Here is a 21,703-nt window from a genome sequence, read left to right as displayed (position 1 = left end):
TTGCATCATGTACTAGCTAGCAGTCGTCTTCTCTCGTACATCTCTGCCACCTGTATAAACAAATATAAAACTATTTGCAGGAATGTGTATCGCGTCACCCACTTGTGCGTCGTTGAGCGTGTGTACGAGATAAACAAACAGCTGACTCATTTAAACACGTCCACAGTGCTACACAGGACACTTTTAAACACATGATAACATGGTGCCATACTGTTTATTGTTGGAATGCTGATTCAGCATTCCAAGTATTGTTCTTCGAATCTTTATTCTTCAACTATTTCTTCCGTCGCACGTATTTTGACACTTAATAACTTCCACATTTTTTCAGCTACAGAAACCGTTCAACTATGTAAATGTTCAGCTTTTTAAGGACACCCCTGCTATGTCTCTTCATATTTCTAATCTTTAAACTTTTTGAATTATTAAGCTTTTTGCAACTTATTTTTTGAATGGGATGTCTATGGAGAAACTTTTCAAATCCTCTTAAACTTTTTCAACTTTCAGATCCTTCTACTTCCTCATACTTTCAGCTACAGACACCATTTAAACTTTCAAATGTTGAGAAAACCCTGATCAATGATTGTATGTTATAATAATTTTGATATCTTTTACACTTTTTGAACTGTAGCAATTTTGCTTTTATGTGTTTTTCAGTCCTTTTCTGCTTTTATAATGGGTGTGTATTGTGCAGCTTAGAGTGCGTGATGTCACCGCTAGAGTGAAGAGAAGCTTGAGATTCCTGTGAAAAAAATATATGTCTTTTGCAACTGACTCCTCAATTTTCACTCTACATGCTTAATTTTTGGATGGAAACGTAGCTAATCTTGTCCTTGTCGTAGACATATGACTGTGGAATCTCACAGATTTACACATTTGGCACAAAAGCCTTTACTTGAGAGGAAAACCAACTTTCTCCTCCATAGACCCCAATGTTAAAACGTGCTTCAAAAAAGTCTTGCACAGACAACCGTACCCCATATCTAAATCGCCATTGAAGACACTTTTTTTTCCACTACAGACACAATTTTCGCATGATCTGTTCTTCAAGTCATCCTTGCACCCCAGTATTAATATCAAAACAATAGGAACTACAGTTATTTTTACTTGAAATGGCTGCAGGCACGCAGGTGTTCTTAATTCAGCTAATTACTGATGTTTATAAACACACAGACTCACAGACACTCACATACACTCCATCTCTCTGTGTGTCTCTCTCTCTGTGTGTGTGTCTCTCTCTCATACAGTCATTCAGGTCTTGGAGATTTTTAGAGGACCACACACACACACACACACACACACACACACACACACACACACACACACACCATTTAAAAATACAAGCCCCACAGAGTGATTTCTAACTGGAATGCTTGTGATAAAGCCTGTCATTTAATAACCTCTGTTTGTGTTTGTCAAACATTATGATTATGTCTCCTCTCACCCACCCAGCTCCACCCTTTCAAAATAATAGCCTCACAGAGTGAAATCTAACTGGAATGCTTGTGATGAAGCCTGCCATTTAATAACCTCTGTTTGTGTGTTTCAAATATTATGATTCTGTCTCCTCTCCTCCTCTCTCCCCCATCCAGCCCCACCCTGCCAAAATAAAAGCCCCATGGATTAACTGTATTTAAATATTAAGCTCAAAATTAGGCTTTTTTGTTGAAATAATTAATGCTCTTACTAATACGGCGACAACTACTACTACTGCTGCTAATATTTCTAGTATTACTACTACTGCTACTACTACTACAACTTGTGTTACTATTACTACTACTACTGCTATTACTGCTACCATTAATATTATTACTACCACTACTGCTATTACTATCACTACTACTATTACTTATACTACAACTGCTATTACTACTACTGCTGCTATTCATGCTACTACCAGTACTAATACCACTACAGCTCTTAGTACGACTGCTACTTGTACAACTACTACTGCTACTTCTTCTACTACTACTACTACTACTACTACTGTTATATTAAATACTACTACTACAGCTATTACTACGACTACTGACACTACTACTTCTTCTAATTACTAATTATTCTACTAATAATAATACTTCTACTACAACTTCTACTACTACTACAAATATCACTACTTCTACTACTAGTACTTATTATAATGCTACTAATACTTTTACTACTAATAATACTTCTACTACAACTACAACTTCTACTAGTACTACTACTACTACAAATATCACTACTGCTACTACTAGCACTTATTATAATGCTACTAATACGTCTACTACAAACAATACTTCCACTACAATTACAACTTCTACAACTTCTAACTGAAGTTAGAGCTGAAGTGCTAGCTGATGAGTGTTACAGATGGTTTAGCAGTGGGGTGTACTGCCTTGTATACTGTGGGGTCTGCATGTATTCGGGGAGGCACGTCCTGATTTTCAGTGGTCCAACGCTTGCTGGTGGGAGAACATTACCGATAGAGTCCAGTAGAGCGCACCACCTTAGCCTAGAGTTGTGATGTAAGCAATATCGTAACCTTTGTTTTGGACATACAAGGTTTCTGCTCAACGGCAATCATATGTGTTACCACCTGGCTCAAGGATGGCAACAAAAAGGGAGGCCACTCACACACACACACACACACACCCAACCCAAAAATATTTTATTTGAGTTGCTCAAACTTCAGCATAATGCTGCGAGAGAGAGAGACACTCCCAGAAGTGCTGTCTTTTATGCCTTCCTGGAGGCTCCAATCAGATGGGCTGGTATCAGCAGTTGATACTAGTACTATTATCAGCGACTACCTGCAGTTATTCAGAGACACTTTGCATCTTAAAAGTGTTGATACATAGATTCTGTCCAGCTTCATGTATTGAACACATGAACCAGTGATTCACAATCACAAAGAAAACATGTTGAAGTAGTTTACAGCTCTCTGTTAATTCAATTATAATACCGGTAAATAAGGCTAATATTAAAAATATCCATAAACCCGTCAGAGATGAAGGTTCACATGTTTTTACTGTAGAATAATATCTTTGTTTTTAAACTCAAATACCATTTGGAACTTCTTTTATGATGTAACTTTGATCATTTTATTCTTCTAGCTGCAGTTTTGTTAAAGTCATTTAAACTTAAACAGATTCCAGTACTTCTTCTTTATAGTCACCATTGTGACATACAATTGTATTTATAAGATATATAATTAATTAGAGAGCTAGAAACATAGAACATTGATTTGATTTTTTATTTGATTTTGTTGATTGACAGGACACAGGTGCTCAGGCGGATCGGACTCCGTTTCTCAGAGTCGGGGCTCCGGGGAACAGGATGCTGGCCTGGCGGCGGGAACTGGAGGTCGCTGCGGCCCGACCGATCTGCCTGCCCTCCGGTGTCGATCCACGGGACACCACGGCGCCGATCTGCCTGCCCTCCGGTGTCGATCCACGGGACACCACGCCGTCGAGCCGCAGCGACCTCCAGTTCCCGCCGCCAGGCCAGCATCCTGTTTCCCGGAGCCCCGACTCCGATAGTCTGAGTCTGGTCCGCATGAGCACCTGTGTCCGGAGCAAGTTTGGTAGTCCGCCGGAGCACCGGTGTCTGGAGCCCTTCTGCCCTTCGTTGTCGATCCACGGGACATCATGCCGGCGATCTGCCTGCACTCTGGCGTCAATCCACGGGACACAAATTGTTTATGTGTCACAAACTGTTGTGTGCCGTGGTGTTTTCCTGTTAAAGAGCGTTAGTTGTGGGTTATTAATTGTTGTGTTATAAACTTATAACCATAATGTAGGGGTACCTCTCAATACATAAGTAGCTCCAACCGTAGCACTCTCCGCAGCGAAGCCGCTATACCGCCAGCCCTAGGTGGACTCAACTCACATTCACACAACCTAACATGTCTTGACATTGTGGGGGAATCTCCATCGCCCTGATAGAACCCAGTGACGCTGACACGGGGAGAACATGTAAACTCCACACAGGAGGGCCATCCTGCAAGGTGACTGTGCTAGACACAGCACCAGCGTGCCAACGAGATGGAATGCAGGGTATCCTCTACCCACAGAGGTGTAGCACCCCGGCCTACACCTGTGCTAACGGCTAGCTACCGAGCTGTACCCAGCATGCTGTTCGGCGGTGAAATTTTATAAATGTACAATTATTAGTGTCACAAATTGTTTAAGTGAGCAGTTGTTTCGGCTATACCGGTATGACGGTATATGAAAAATTCATACCATACAGGAAATCAAAACCGATATACCGGTTGAACTGCCCAGCCCTAATGTTAACACCTTGTTATAATTGAACAGTTCTGTAAGGTCTAACCGCAGTATACTTGAAGTTACATAGAAAAACATTTCATTCTCTTATTCATAAGGAAACAAAAATACCATCTTATAAAGGGAGACATGCAATAGTTCAACAATATAAATACCTTTCACAGCCAACAGGTTCTTCCATTCTTCTCAAAGTGTTAAAAAGGAAGTCTGAGGCACAGCAAAAGTTCTTGGAGTACACAAACTAAAATATTTGGTTAAGCTATGGCTCACAGTGTGTCTACCACTTGTCTTTTTCACCCCTGCAGTCAAAAGATCCACCCAGTTCAATCACGTGTGCTTGGGTTGGTTGGGACCCACTATTTCTTCACTGTAGTGGTTTAGGTCATAAAGAGGTAGGTGGGCTGTGGCAACTAATCCCTTGCCAGTCAATATCAGTGTGGTTGGGTCCATGTTATGTCATTGTAGGACGTGATTCATTGGGCTCCACCCACAGTTTTGTTAAAATCACTTAAACTTAAACAGATTCCAGTACTTCTTCTTTATAGTCACCATCGTGTCATACAATTGTATTTATACGATATATAATTAATTAGAGAGCTAGAAACATAGAACATTGATTTGATTTTTTATTTGATTTTGTTGATTGACAGGACACAGGTGCACAGGCAGATCGGACTCGGACTCTCGGAGTCGGGGCTCCGGGGAACAGGATGCTGGCCTGGCGGCGGGAACTGGAGGTCGCTGCGGCCCCACCGATCTGCCTGCCCTCCGGTGCCGATCCACGGGACACCACGCCGTCGAGCCGCAGCGACCTCCAGTTCCCGCCGCCAGGCCAGCATCCTGTTTCCCGGAGCTCCGACTCCGATAGTCTGAGTCTGGTCCGCCTGGGCATCTGTGTCCGGAGCAAGTTTGGTCGTCCGCCGGAGCACCGGTGTCTTTTGGTGGGACACCACTTTTTTGTTGAAATAATTAATGCTTTTACTAATACTACGACAACTACTACTACTGCTACTAATATTTTGAGTATTACTACTACTGCTACTAATACTACTACTACTTCTACTACAACTTTTGCTGTTGCGACTATTACTACTACTACTGCTATTATTACTACCACTACTGCTAATACTACCACTACTATTATTACTTATACTACAACTGCTACTACTACTACTACTGCTGTTATTCACGCTACTACCAGTACTAATACTACTACAGCAATTAGTACGAATGCTACAAGTACTTCTACTACTGCTATTACTGCTACTTCAAATACTGCCATTACTATTACTAATACTACTACTTCTTCTTCTACTACTACTACTGTTATATTAAATACAACAACCACTACTACAGCTATCACTATGATTACTTCTACTACTTCTTCTAATTACTAATACTTCTACTAATAATACCTCTACTACAACTACAACTTCTACTACTTCTATAAATATCTTTAATGCTACTAATACTTCTACTTTAAACAATACTTCTACTACAACTACAACTTCTATTACTACCACTACAAATATCACTACTGCTGAAATTTTTTAAGCCACAGAAACCGTTAGAATATCAAAATGTTCAGCTCTTTCAGGAGAGGGTGATATGATTTTTCATGTTTGTAATCTTTAAGCTTTTTGAATTGAGCTTTTTGCAATTTTTTTTTAATAAGATATCTATGGAGAAAATCTTCAAATCCTTCTTCTTTCTCATGTTTTCAACTACTGACGCCATAGTTAGACGTTTCAACTAGAAGTGTTTTCAGCACTGCAGTTTAAATGCTTTCGGGCTTCAACATTTTTCAGACAGGTAGTCTCCCATTTCTGTATTTTCAGCAATGTTTTTGCAATTCAGCATTCCAACACATTTTCAGCAGGAAATGCATTTTCTAGTTGTCAATGTCAACCTCTTCTCATTTCCAACCGTCAAATAACACAGCTTGGTCAGTGCTCCTCGGCATCAACGCTCATTTAGCGCACCGACCCCCGACATTACGGACGGAGCAACAGACGTTGTATAAGGAGCAAGACAGTCCAAATGGGGCGGGTAGATGGGTCAAGACATAGCACATGCAGACATGTCACCGAATGATTGAACACTTTGACCTGCTACTGTGATTCGTACTGTAGTCAATTAAATGTGCATCAAATTGCATGGCAGATAATAATATTGAACTATTCTTGACCAAAATGGCGGACTTATCGACCTACTACATTCTGTACCATAGATCCCTTTTTCTAGAGTGGCTATGGACTTCTACATATTTTACCCATTTTAGTCTGTTTATTAAAGAGACAGTGTGATTTAGTGGCATCCAGCTGGCGGTTCCATTGTTGTGCACTCTGCGGCTCACGTTACCCCAGTTTCACAAGCGCCTCTGAGAAAACTACGGTGGCCTTCAGGTTACTTAAAAACGCAAAAGGCTCTCGCTGGAGCCGTTATTTGGTTTGTCCATTCTGGGCTACTGTAGAAACATGGCGATGCGACATGGCAGACTCCGTAACTTCATTTAGATATGAAGGAATCATTCTAAGTTGATGAAAACAGTATGATTCTTAGTTTCAGGTGATTGATTATATGTTAATAAAAAACGTAGTTATGAATATTATATTGGCCCTTTAACAAAAAAAAAACACCTTAGTCTTTCTCATACACCCACACAAAAAGCCGAAATGCATCAGGTGCCAATATTCAATATGCCGTCCAACATCCCTGTTCTCATTACATAAGAATTTCCATTGTTACATGTCCTGCATTCAAAGCCACCGGAGTTTGAAGTTGACAAAGCTGTATAGGCTTTAGTACCAGATGTCTTACTTTTGACTTGAATTAAAATCCCTTAGCTATCCAGTCACACTTACTTTCATTAAAATTGATATGGAAATTTAAACAGTTCTGAAGAAAAGCCTTTGAATTCTGCTTCAATAACGTTGGTGCAGTTGAACAGAGTCCTGATGAAATGTCCTGCAGCCTCTCCCCTACAGAGAGCAACACAATGAACGGCATTTTGTCTGACTTTCTAAACTTATTTAAAGTCTTTTTTATCTTTTAATAATATTCCGTGGCATGTCAGTACACCTCTAAAATCCTTGCTGATGTTATCATCATTAATGGCAAGTCATGCACCTGTCTCTCCGGGCAAGGGCTCATTCACCGTGTGACATTGTCTATCACTTTGGCGCGTTTCCTGTCTTACACCCTCACGTCAGTTTGTTGCCTCTGGTCCATCTCTGGTATTTTGAAAGAAAGCACAGCTGCAAAGCCTTATACATTTACTCCACCAGCTGCAGACGTCACCTAGCAGGCTGTCATCGCTTCCAAAATGGCTTTTGACCTATGACCAGAAAAAAAAAAAATTGTCAAAGACATATACTTTGTGATATTGTTCAAAGCTGAGAGATTAATTTTAAAGGTATGTTGAGATGCAACATGGTATCATCGCAACATTTTTTTTATTTGAATGGATTTAATAGCACTGAAACTGACATTTATTCAATGTCAAGAAAATATTCTATTTCATCCTGCATCTATCTTTTCATCTATCTGTTCATCTTTGACCTACAGACGTTGTTCATTAATGGCAACAAGCAAGAAGTGTTGATATCTCTGTAAAAGGACGAAGAATATAGCTTTTAGTGACCTTATGACCCCTCCCATTGAAATATACCATCAGGCCAAACATGGGAGAGATACTCTATTAAGTTTTAAGTATAAGTGTCCTCAAACTCAAAATTGAATGCCAACCTGTATTAGCACTCAGCCCTTTTAAAAGGTGCAATGTGTAAGATTTGGCAATCGGCAGCAGACGCCGCGCTGACTGGAGGCCCAGGCCGTACTACTGGAGGGAAGAGAGGCAGAGAGAGAGGAGAACCAGGACCAGGACTGCGCGGGGCAATCTGTCAGACCCTGCTGCAGAAATATGAGAGGTTTTCTAAAGGGACTCTGGTGCTCGGAAACTCTAGCGCTTTTGTACGCAGCGATGCCAAAATCAACACAAAACTTTAAGATCATAAAAATAACCTTAAACTTGATTCATGTCTTCGTTACTAATCTACTAATCTAAAGCAAATTACACACGTGTTCAAATATGCGCGTGAACTTGCCAAACAGAGCTGAGAATGCAACCTTTTGCTGGGAGGAGGGTTGAAGACGGGCCTTCAGTTAGCATTCAGCTAACGGTAAAGGAAGGAGGCGACGGGAATAAGAGTCAAGTTCTCGTTTCTGTCACTTTGAATTTTAGTCCAGTGAACAAACTATCAAAATGTACAGAAACTTTGTTTCATAACTGATTGTACATTTACATTGTATGGATCCAGTAATAGAGGTGAAATGCTGGCCGTTATTTATTTGGAGCAGGTGGCCAGATGTTACACATTGCACCTTTTAAAGACAGAGAAAACTACTATTTCACAGTTAACTGGCACTTCATTTTACTTTGAATACCACTGACCAAAAATGTATATAAATGAAAATGATATCCGGAAAGAGCAAAAAATAAGAACTGGTGGAAGAGACTAATCTCTTTGCTTTATTGGCACAATTTAATGAACTAGGCAGTGAGTAGAAAAACAAAGAGCAAGTCTATCCGTGCTCTGATAAGCAGCGAAGCAGCCAGGGATGGAGTCGAGAGCGACCACAGATTTTCAGGGTGAAAGTGAGCAGATTTCCAAAACAGTCCCTGCAGATGCCACTATTTATAAGGAGAAATGAACCATTACTGCATCTAATTTGTGGCAAATTGATCCCGGAGACTCCGGCTGCCATCCATCTCCTTGTGTGTTTAGACTCCGATTTATACTTTGTCAGAGGGGACTGGAGCTGGGAGGACAAATGTGTCAGCTCACCGCCTCTCCGAGGGCCCTGTCACAGAAGAGCTATGACGGCGAAGAAGCCAGCCGAGGAAGGATTCACTCAGGTTTTTGGCGACAGGAAGCTCCGCAGGCAGACATCACAGAGGGAGCCAATCTTCAGGTGCAACGTAATGGATACGATACAGTGAAGCAGGGCATGATATGGGTAATTTGTTGGAAAGGTCACTCACTGGTCGACAAATAGAAAACACGCGGAAAAACATTTTACAAATTTATGTCACAGTCTCTTCTAAAATGGGGTCACTCATTTTACACATGGCCGACCAGAGCAGGACTCCACTTGTTGATAGCATTTCTGTCTTGTTAGCGAGCTTTCACCTAAATCCACCCAAATCAAACCCTTGATGCGGTTTCTGAACATGGGCAGGGATGCGGTTAATGCTTTTGAAGTCATCAGAGATTAAGTGTCACACACCCAGTACGCCCTGCTGATGATTTGTGTGCATGCTATTGCTTTATACTTTGACTTAATGCAGAGTATGCATTATATGAACGGACAGGTGACAAATTAAAGAAAAAGAACTGAATGAAAGAGTCGGGAAACATAATATTTGCAGACACACAGGGTAGGAAGGGGTCACTGAGTTTGAAAATAATGGAATCCTATGCCGTGGCCTTCACAGTCACCATCTACCCAATTGAATGCATATGGAAGATTTTATTGCTTTCAGCAAACATCAAAACACTGAATGAGGAAATATGTTTTTAAGTGTTCTTCTCTTTAGAAAAGTGTGATTATATGGACAGGGTGTAGAGGAGGGTGGGTTCAGAATGGTGGTGTTTATACTCAAGCCTTTTCTGAATGTTGAAAATGACATTAAGACAAAGCAAAACATCTGAAGAAGAAAAGAAAAGGGCAAGTTGGAAACATTTAGAATAGACATTTAAGTAGAATCCACGAAATAGTGCAAGAAGAAGACACACTATGAATCAGTTCATTCTCCATTCAAACGTTTTTCTAGCTATTTAAAGAAAGAAAAAAAAAGGCCTGACTGAGAAAGTACAATTTCCTGCAAAGCTTGGAGCTTTGCTTGCATGTAGGCGTGCAGACTGCAGTGTGGACACATTTTGTGATTACAACGTGTGAAAAGAGAGGTAAAAAAAAGATGAGAAATAAAAGATGTAGAATAAATGGTAAATGTTTAATGAATGCATTTATTAGACCTGGGGATTCCCACAGAACTGTTAACTCTGACATTGATAGCAGTAGTAATATTACTATGTCTGACTACCACTGCTACTTCATGTACAACTGAACACACAAGTACAGTCATGTACAAATCAAGGGCAGATTTTGAGGTTAAACACCAGTGTGTGTGTTTTTTATCACGATGTTCTTCAGATGTGTTCATAAATGTATGCATGAAAGTTCAGTGTTTGAACTGGTAAAGCATTGCTTTATCCCCATCTAGTGGTAGAAATCAGTTGATGCAAGTGTTTTTTTGTTTTTTAACAGAATGAGAATCAGCTTTATTGGCGAGGTATGAGAAGATACCAGAAATAGTACTCTGGTCGGAACACAGAAATAGAAACATAGCTAGGACAACACACATGAACAAGACTCAACTTAAATATTTAGCTATTATGTACAAATAAGAGTAACTTAGAGTAGTAGTTGTTGTACACATATTGGATTCATTCTAAATTGTGTTTAGGTGACAGACTTTGTAAAGTTTTTTATTTAAAAAAAAATAAGTAAAGGATATAATGAAATACGTGTTGTTAAAACTATTATTATTATTATTGTTATTATTATTATCATCATTATATCCTTTATTTCTTTATATATATATGCATGTGTGTGTGTGTGTGTGTGTTTTAAAGTGTACAAAGTGCTTCACACAACCACCGAGAGTATATTTATAACAAATACATTTGCAATCACAAATTAGTGTAAACAGTCCAAAAATTGCCAGTTTATAAAAATGAGTCTTTGAACGCAATCAGCTGAAAGGGGAGGAGTTTGTCTGCGCAGTGTGACAGCAGAGCCGTTGGGATGGCGGTGGAGTGGGCATCACACATCGTGTGCAAGTTATAAACTAGATGAAAACTGGACCTGTGATGGGTGAAAAGTGACTCCGATCAACAACTTTTTTTTTGTTTTTGTTTTTTTCTCCTCCCTCAAAGTCATGCGCCTGTTGATCGGTCTGCTATCTGCGCTGTTTTCATGCGGGAATGGGAAAGCGACTGGAGAGTTCACTCCGACCGGACAGTCTCTGCATATCAATGACGGGACCTCTTCTAACCGGGATCACATGGGACAAGAGCCCTTTCAGCACCGACAACAAGCGCTCGATGCCTTGTCAGGTTCGTGTGGCCTTCACTGTATCACTAGTCAGAGCTCTCATTATAGGCCTACAAATGTGCTTCATATCTTTGATGCTAGGTGGAAATAAATCACATGGTAGCAGGAGAATAAGGATTAATTTGACTTCTTTATTATTATTATTTCTACTCCATCGACCATCATGCTGCAGGTCATTCTCTCACAGATTAAAGACTCCCTTGTCCTCATTTGGTCGGCCCAGACCATCTGTATCTAAATCTACTGATCAGTTCATGAGTAATGTGATGATGATCTGGCTGCCGTCACCTCATGAGTAACGGTTTCTCCCATCTGTCCCTTTTTTTTTTTTTTTTTACTGCATCCCCACCACTAAGACAGCAATTAATCAGTTATTATTATTCATACATTGTAATAACATTAGGAGATTGCCAAAATATTCATAAAAGTAGAAAAAAAAAAAAAAGATGTCAGTATTACTTGTCTAAAGTAAATCATGTGTTTGGATGCTCAGCTCAGAGGGCTCTTAATATCAGCCACTCTGCTTTATCGTGTCATTCGAATCAAGTGTTTTCACAAGAGCACACTCCTTCTTCTTTGTGTCACGTGGATATAAATCTAAATGGCTAAATCTAAAGTGCTTCTCACTGTCTCACTCTCTCTCTCACACACACACACACACACACACACACACACACACACACACACACACAGATGCATGTGCTTGTCATGGCAATGTTTTTGTTGACAGCCGAGCGGCAGAGAGGAGCTGAAAGAGGGATTTGTGACCCTTTTCATCAACTGATTCATGACTAATTCATGCCGCTGTGGGAGTACATTACCATCCGTCACCACATGATCCTCGGGTCTGCGTCGTCGGCCGCAAAACACTTGGAAATGCACCCAAGCATGCTGTTGTCACTCGCACCCTCCCGGACTCTCCCTCCCCCCCTCAATGCGTTGTGCCGTGCCAAGCCTTCTCCTCTTAGCCTCCCTCCTGTAAAGAGTTAGCTCTCTGTAGAAGGGCTGCCCACTCTCCACTTCTACTTTTAAATAAGAAGAGAAAATGTAGATACACAAATGTACAAAAAAACCCACTCCTTATGACACCCATGATGAGATTCATTGTTGTCCCTTCATGATGGGCAAAGCAACAGATTTAAAGATTTAATCATTCACCCCAGGGGAGGATTGCAGTTATTTGACAACAGTACTGGTGGTTGTTCGGACATTAAGTCTTTGTGCCCCCCCACCCTTCACCCTAAGCATCTTTTCACTCCGTGTCAGTTCAATTTGATATTGCTGACTTGTGCCTGAGGGCAGTTTGGCCCACATATGAAAGGGTGCACTTGTGTTTTCCTGCTTCGGTGGAATGTATGGCCTAATTCCAACACACGCACACAAACGAGCATGTTGGGGGGGGGGGGGGGTCGGCAGAGATAAGTCCCTGTTGGACCATCTGTTTGTGCTGCCTGGTGGTCTCACAGAATTGACCAGTCAACATGTTTGTGCCTTTTGCTTGATACGTCAGCCGAAGCAAACATGGTGTTTTTCTATAATTATAGCTTGCCATTCTAATTTTCGCCACATTCACAATGGTTTGAAAACACTTCACTTGGGTAAATGCATTGTTGTTATTGGACACCGGGGCTGTCATGTGCTCGGGAACAACAGTATTCAAGCAATATCACACACACAACGTGGGATCTATTTCTCATCTGCCTCGGCGGGCTCAGACGGCCCATTTCAATCCACTTCATAAACCTCTTTGTGCCGTGGTTCAGTGCGCCAAATGCGTAGATTATAGTAATCTGGCACGAAACACCTCCACTTCAGATCTAGTGACCCCCTTCTGTTATGTTTGGCCACAAGCAGAGCACACATAAAGCGAACGCTGCCTCTCCCGAAACAAGCATCCTCTTGTCCATCTGCACTGGTGTATGTATCCCAGTGGGTTGACACTGACACTGCCAAATGTAGTGTTTCATATTGAGGATGAAAATACAGGCACTGCTGTATGGAAGCCCATTTCTGACACTGATGGGAGAAAAAAAGGTCCTGTAAGCATTGCAAAATAATGACTTCAATGGGCTTCCATATGCACCAAAGCAACAGAAGCAAGCATATGGAAGCGCAAGTGAATATATTGTCATTATTTTGAGATATTAAGTCATTATTTTGAGATACTAAGTGATTACTGTGAGATGTTAAGTCATTATTTTGAGTACGTACTTATTATTTTTGAGATACTAAGTCCGAAAATTAAGATAATAACTCATAATTTTGTGATACTAAGTCAAAATATTCAGATAGTTTCTCATTATTTTTCAGATACTAAATCATTATTTTGAGATGCTTAGTCTTTATTTTTTTATATTAACTCATTATTTTGAGATGCTTAGTCTTTATTTTTTTATATTAACTCATTATTTTGAGATGCTTAGTCTTCATTTTTTGATACTATCTCATTATTTTGAGATAAATAATGTTCCTAGGTGTCAATCAGTTGATTGGGTTCCACCTGTGGGGGCCGGTTGTGCTGCTCACCAACTGCAAGCTGGCCAATCGGCAGAGGGGGAGCCACAGACGAGAGCAGCAAGGCTCAGGAGTTCGGCTGGCGTTCATTTATTGTTTTCAGTCCATGTGGAAAGTTGGACTTCATGTTAGTGTTTGTGGTGAGAGGTTGCGGACAGTAGGTGAGTCTGGGGTACCCTGTACGTTGGCAAACACGTAGTTGATGTTCTGTGTCTAGATACACTAGGCTTATTGGTCGGTGCCCCATCTGTATTTGGTTTTGGTCGAGTACAGATAGAGAAGCTAGTGAAGCCGTTTTGTTTGTTTGATTTCAGAGGTTCGATATTTAGGTCAAGTTTTGTTATATTGCTTTCAATTGTTTGGCACGACCACACCTGTCCCAGCCTCTCCCACTCTGTGTTAAAACTCAATCCTTTTGAACTGTACGTGAGAAAAATAAAACAGTTTATTGTTCATTGTGTAGTTGTTTATCATTTGGGTTGTTTTATGTTGGTCTCTAATCCTCCCCTGGACCAATAGAGAAGGGACGCAACACTAAGTCAATGACTTACGGGATTTTTTTATTTAAATTATTTTATCCTAGTGGCTGATATGGGCTTCCATACTCCTGGCAGCTACACACAACAGTGCCAGAAATGGTGTATTTTAACGCAAAAGATGATCCTTTTCTAAACCTATCCAAATAGGTTTGTTGCTGAAACCAAAGGAGATTTCTGGCAGAAAGATTGCCAACTCCTCCCATGCGCGGTAGCTCCTGGCATTTGTCTGCTCGTTATCAAAGGGAATTGTTTGAGGCAATGATATGGGACGATCTGGTTATCTGGTTTTGGCACCTGCTGAAATATTGTGAAAGCTGGTAACTTGAGGCATGGCTTTGTGAGTTTTCAGTAAAAGTCTGGCAAATAATTTAGCAACAGGATTATGAGCAATAAGACCAGTGTCGAATTGACACCATTAGAGAAATTATTTTCAACATTATGGCCCAGTGAGATTGCAGCATTTAGCTACTAAAAAAAAAAAGGGGGCAGTAAGGACATTTTATGGCCTCCTAGCATGAAATAACTATGATAGTGTAGCTGTGGAGGGTTGATGATGAGCCGGCTGCTGAGATTTATGGCTCCCAAAACTCTCTGGCTCTTTCGGGTCCAGACCGGATAAGGACAGTCACTTCAGTGGAGAAAATTTATAGCAAGGCAAAATGTGAAGGAAGATTCCTTGGGTGCTGGCCAGTCCTAGCAGACTTGTGCAGCTCTACAAAATAGGTACTGTTGGTACTGAGAAGTTTCTTTGAAGTACTGTTCATGGATCAATCACTAGTTGTTGGGGCTCCAATTTTTATAGGTCTGTGCAATCAAACATTATTGTTTTTGTTTCTGGTCACAAATGTGCTGTTTTAACCCGGTGCTATGCCACCTTTACAGCTGAATGACTGCAGGTGTTCAATACAACCCACCAGAAAACACGATGCCGTTGTATGTTTCTGCAAACCAGGGGAAACGTAGAACGTTGACGTTTCTAAACCAAACGTATTGTATGTTTCATATCAGGGTTAGGGTTACAATGTGGTTAACATTGTGAAACAGGCTAGGTTTAAGAAACAAAACTACTTGGTTAAGGTTCTAAAAAAATATATATATAGTTTGTGTTAAAATAACATAATGTTATTATTATAATGTTAGTAGCAACCGTAACACTAACTAGTATAAATAAATTAGCAACCGCCCTTAACGGACTTGCTTGCGTAACAATGTTGCATAACCGTCGAAACTCAAGATTTAGGTTTTGTTTCACACGGGACACGAACCGTGATGTCCTGGCCACATACTATGGGACAGCAGAGTATACAAGTTTTGCTATGTTAAGAAGTAACAAAATGGCCAAGCGTGGCCAGCTGCGTGAGTCAGCATTGAACTGTTGCTCAAGCGCTCGTTGACATGCGTATCTTCATGTCACCGGCTTTCATTGAAAATGATTGTTTATTTTGGGGGTCCCTACACAAGCACCACATTCTCTTTAGAAAACCTAATTTTACAGCAGCAGGCGTCTGACAGTCTGCTACACGCAGGTCTTTCTGGTGAACCTGCAAGATTTTATCTGATTTTGCGCAGGATACGACCCAGTTGCTCTGAGGCGCATTAAAAGAATAACTAAAGGTCTATAAAAGGTCGTTCCAGAAGTACTGAAATTACACGACAAATAAGTCAACGTTAACTTCGAGTTTAACACTTGACACAAACGGTGGTCTCCTAGGTGAAAGTCCTGGGTTTTTTGACTCATCTGTCCACCCTAACCTCCTCCCTTCCTGAACTTGCTCTTTACACTATGTCACCTGTCTTGGGTTAACGTGGGTTATATACAATTTACATTGCATTTGTTTTCATAGGTATAGCTACGAGCAGTGTACGAAAACAGCCTGCATGCATTGATCCTTGGTGACATATTTGTCTTTCAATGACCACCATTTATTCATATGGGCAACTGATGTATCACTGAGCATTCCTTCATTGTTATGTAACACAACATTATAAGTCTATGAAATAAGTCTTGTTGACTCACTGTTGGGTGTCGGTGCACAGTGTGAAAGTGGCTAATTGGGTTTTTGGATAAGGTGACACATTATCACTAGGCTCTAAATGGTATCCTCTAGGAGCTACCTGCAAATATGTAATGATTAGAGCCTTGTCATGAATCACATTATTGGAAATGTGCACTGTATTTAGCTGTCTGCATGCTGATGCAGCATAATGTCTTGAATGCACGCTTTGCTGAACTAATTGGCCAATTTTACCATTTGTGTCCACCTCTGTAAAATCTCCTGGGATTAATTGATTGATCTCCTCCAGGGACTCGACAAATTACTTTTCTTATTGTGCTGTCAATAAGGTCCCTTCTAGGTTAAATGGAAACCTTGGCAACTCCATTCTGTTAAAGCATACGGTTGTACTGCATGAAAGGGGTGGACAAAATAACAGGAACACCTTATAATTATTTTGAATGCAGTCCCGTCTGCAACAAGTACTGCCTTCGTGGAGTTTATAATACATTTCGCTGAGTTTGTCAGAGGTGGAATTTTTGAGACTGAAATTTGTGGCGTTTTAGTATGATTCTGACCATACCTTGTAGATAATGTGTGAATTTGAACTTGTATGAATTTTTTCATCCTTCTAAAAGCGATACTATTGCCATCCCAAATCCATCTTTGTCTCAACCCAGTCTCCATTTTTTTTCCCCCCAGATTCTGCTTTTGACCTAAAGGTCCAGGTTAACAACGTGCTGAGTCGTCAATACCTGAGCCAGGCGGTGGTGGAGGTCTACATCAACTACACCAGGACCAACACAGCTCTTACTGGGGAGGACGGTGGCGTTTTGCTCCATGTACCTTACCAGACTGGGATGCCAATTACAATTGTGGCCAGCAAGGACGGCTACATTTGCACACTGCTGCCTTGTAAAACCAACAGAATGCCAAGTAAGATATTTAAAGTGTGGTTGTGCTAGATGTGGAAATTGTTTAACAGAATCACCAGAGATAATGAGCTTTATGCAGTGTAATTTTCTTTTATTCATCATTGGCTCTTACGATTATGGAAATTAGGATAGTTTCTCTCTCTTGGCAGTTCAGTTATCTGCTGTCCCATGGCTCTGGCTGTTGAGGTGGAGCTCAACCAATGATTTCAGCCTCTGAAAAATCATTGTATAACTACAATCAATCGTGTTTGTTTGACACAAAGTCACATCATGTGGCTCTGCATTCACAATCTGCACTGAAGGATAGATAGCAGGCTTTTTTCTTAAATCTGGACACTTCAAACAGCGTCATGTAAAAATACAATCATAGAGAACATGAGCTTCAAATACTTCAGTGATTTTCTAAAGTGGTTGTTATTGCAGGGCCAAGTTTTGCATCACCCCACTGCATTTGACACCCAATTAGGTGCAGCACCCAGGCAGAACTCTTTGAGAACATTTTATAATCCACGTCTGGAGTGTGTGCCTCCTACTGTCTGTTTGTCATCTGCCATCTTCAGTGAGGAGCGTGTCTATGTTCATTCAACCCGAAGTTCCCTCAGATCAGTACATCCACCAGGGCTATGGTTCTGATGATCCATTATTTCAAAACCTCAATAGTCCGAAAAATGGCCGAAACCTCACTGGCCGAGAGCCTGTTACCCCGAAAACAAACCGTGATAGTTCCGAAGGCCCATTGCTCCAAAACAGAACCACATGGCTAATTTTTATGACACCGTCACTCTGCACCGTCATTATATTTTTTTCGAAACCCGCCCTAACCCGTAACCCTAATCCTGATTGGTTTACCCAGATATTCTCACTCTAACCAGTTTAACTCCTCATGCCTTAACCTAACTAATCCAACCAACAAAGGCAATGAGTACTAGCCTGTATGCCTGTTTGCCTGTATGCCTGTTTTCGGATATTGTTAGTGCGGTATCTAAACAAATTCTACATGTGCCAAGTATGGGGCTATGCAAACAAAGGTCCTTCATTTGGGATGGACAAAAAGACTATGAGGGAACATAGCACTGAGGGAACACAGACCTAGATTGGGATGAACAGAAAGTTTACGAGGGCCCATAGGGCTGAGGGAACTAAGGGCCTAATTTGGGATGGGTAACATGTTTTTGAGGGAACATAGGGCTGAGGGAGCTTAGGTCGTCTCCTTACAAGGATATGCATTTCTATTGAAAGTGAAGAGCTCACTCTTGAAACTCAAGCTATTGTTTTTGTAGTAACAGTTTAGATATGGCCCTTGCCAGAAAAGTGAACTCACCTTATTCTTGCCTCTGTGCAGAGGTTGATATAACACAATGTTGCACTGCCATCTAGTGGAAAAACTGCACAATTCTAAAGGAAGTACTCTTTACTAATTTTGCATCCTTTCCTCTTTTATTATTGCTGTAGTATTTTCGTCTGTGACCATGTCACTACTTGGTCTGAATCAGGGGAACATCTGGCTCTTCGATGATTCTGTCCTTATCACTGGCAAAACATCTGGTACTGTATATATTGTTAAATCCACTTTATTTATTTTTTTTCTCTTTCTTTCTTGCTCATGTTCTCTGTTTCTCATATGTCTCGGAACAAGCATTGATTACAAAAACACATTAAATTATCCAAAAATAGCAGCACCTATAGGAAAATACATATATTTTCTAAACGCATATTTCCGCCTGTTTATCGTGTTTTCATTATTTGCAGATGCTGCATCGCAGCCTGTTGTCCAGTTTCCCAAGAGCCTGCTGAATCTGACAGACAGCAGTAATGCCACCTCTGTTAAAGCGTACCTGACCATCCCCAAGCTGCCGTCAAAGGAGGACAGATTTCTTCACACGTTGGGCATCATGAGCATAAATCAGGTATACAGTGACAGTATTCAGAAAGCAATTAATTGGTAATAACACTAAAAGACAATATGTCAATTACATAAAAATTTGAACCGGGACTGTCTCATTTTTTTGCATTCAAACAAACAAACATTTTCCAATGTGAGGCTGTATTAAATGGATTCAAATTGTAACAATGTTACGATGAAACCATTCAAAGTGTTTATTCATGAATATTTAATTCAAGACAATTTAATAAATGTCATTGGTCTAGTCCACATATCTCTTAAGCTTTACCTCCTCTGTTTTTCAAGGATACGTTGGTGTGGAGTTGAGTCCGGTTGCGGCTGTCAGTGTGCAGCTTTTCTCAGTGAGACACGGAGCTTCATGTAAGTGGACCCATACAGATCAGCCTCAGCATTCCAGACAGCTGTGGACTTCAGACTTCCAATGTTGTTCCAGCATGGTTCCTTAACCGGACACTGGTGAGTAGTGTCAGTCACACACACTGAATTCTATAGCCTTTTTTGATTTTAGAAGTCGGGAAAGTGAGGATGATTTCATGCCTCTACAGGGGAAATGTAACTTCAAGCAACAGTTGGTAACTTTAATAAAAATAACTTTGAGCCATATTTGCTCAAACTGTCACTATATCCTGACTGTCGTACCTGAGACAGATAATCTGTGAAAACATTGAGTTCCTCTGCCTCTTTTTAGTGCTCCTAATGGCAGCACTGATCAAATATGATCAATATTCTGTCTCGGTCACACATTTTAGTATGCTGTTTAGCTGTAAAATGAGAGACTGTGTCCCGATCACCATGTTGAAAACATTGGCGCCAAAACCGAGCACTACCCACCGGCCAGGCAAATGAACTGTTGTCTCGCACAGTCCCAAAATAAAAATAGGATTCCTGTTTATGTGTTTTTATGTATTGTATAAAAAAGATTGGCGCACAGTAAAAAGTGGGTTATATTCGTTCTCTGACTTGTAATCTTTCCCACTTATTAATGGGAATACTTTTTGATAATTTAATTAATTTAATAGCAATAGATTATGTGTAAATTGTATAAGTACATCTGTTTCCCGTAAATATAGAGAGAATACAGATGGGGCCTTGTGCGTAGATCTGGTGCGTATTAATTTAATTAGTTTAAACTATTTTTAACCAGGAATAAAAGTACACTCATTCTGATTGTCAAGAAAGTGTTGGGTCACTCTGTCTACAAAACAAACGATACAAACGTGGTTAACTGTAATATGGGGCTATAGATTAATTAGGCGTATTCATCATTGTCTTCAGAAGGGAATGAGCACATTTACGTTTTAGGTCTTACAGGATTGTGGTAGTTGTGGAACAGTTTGTTGTACAGACAGTGTTTTTTGTTTTGTTTGTTTTTTCCTAGGTGGGTGGATGAGAAAGGGGCTCGGGACGGTGGTAGTCAGTAGAAGGAAAACTCATGTGGACATTCACAGCACCTCACCTTGGTTACTGGATTGCAGCACCTTTGTCATCCACCAGAGGCAAGTTCTCACCCTAAATATGTGTATCCAATGCAATACAGTGTTGTATATTTTCTGACTCTACAACCTGAGCATGTTCCCCAGTCACAGGGCAATGTTGTGGTAATAAATAAAATGTGTCAGATGGATATTAATGAATGACAAGCCATTGGTTTTGTAATGGTTGTGGCAATTTATTTTTTCCAACAATTTTTTTTATTTTATTTTTTAAAAGAGAAAATTGGACTGGTAGGTCAGTGGGGAAAAAAAAAGCTAAATATGTATTTAATTGACTTTTTGGTTACAAATGCACCTTGTTCATTACTGTCTTTATTGCATGCGTTATATTTCATCCAAACCTCTTCTTCTGACCATCTATATGCTTTAGGTTTCTTCAGACTTGCCGTAACCATCGACTTCATCTCACACCATTCATCTCTCCTGATGGTTGTCCTTGGAGGAATGTTTGTTATTGTCACCTGTCTCCTGGTTGGGTTGTTGTTTTATCGCAGGTAACAGAGGCTTCCATCTCATACTTGTCCATACAGTATTTAGTATAAGTGGTGGTGATGTTATGGCATGAGTATTTTATCAGTTACAGAGGAGTATCCTTTAAAAGCACTGATATCAGTAAAATCCATTATTCTCCCAAGTTTAATGCTAAAATCTGTATTTTTTTACCGTCTTCTCATGGTGTGTATGTAACATACTTTTTATTTTTCTTTCTACAGACGTTCGCCTCAGTGAAACTAAAACGATGAGAAAAGACCAAACCACCTCAACATGTGACGGTGAAGTCTTCGAAGTATCTTCAGCGGACCCCTCTCATCTACAGGGTGGAATGAACCATTCATTCGCAGAAAGGGGGGATGATCGGCACAACACTGATGTGATAGCCA

The 21,703-nt window shown here is 40.5% G+C and overlaps 1 protein-coding gene across 1 annotated transcript in view; it reads left to right on the top strand.

The window, feature by feature from the left end:
• Window positions 1-11,140: 11,140 nt before the first annotated feature.
• The window catches only part of LOC137890036 (protein FAM171B-like), a 10,838-nt gene continuing 275 nt past the window's right edge, over window positions 11,141-21,703 (top strand). The window contains 10 exon segments of the mRNA XM_068734125.1: window positions 11,141-11,446; window positions 17,194-17,427; window positions 18,879-18,971; window positions 19,176-19,320; window positions 19,601-19,673; window positions 19,675-19,792; window positions 20,708-20,742; window positions 20,744-20,825; window positions 21,193-21,331; window positions 21,534-21,699. Of these exon segments, the coding sequence (XP_068590226.1) occupies window positions 11,269-11,446; window positions 17,194-17,427; window positions 18,879-18,971; window positions 19,176-19,320; window positions 19,601-19,673; window positions 19,675-19,792; window positions 20,708-20,742; window positions 20,744-20,825; window positions 21,193-21,331; window positions 21,534-21,699 (1,263 nt within the window). The 5' untranslated portion in view covers window positions 11,141-11,268.

This window comes from Cebidichthys violaceus, unplaced genomic scaffold, assembly GCF_023349555.1.
Source record: "Cebidichthys violaceus isolate CVI_PGR_0920_01 unplaced genomic scaffold, fCebVio1.0.p SCAF_11, whole genome shotgun sequence".
NCBI lineage: Eukaryota > Metazoa > Chordata > Actinopteri > Perciformes > Stichaeidae > Cebidichthys > Cebidichthys violaceus.
This window is presented reverse-complemented; position numbering and strand designations above follow the sequence as displayed.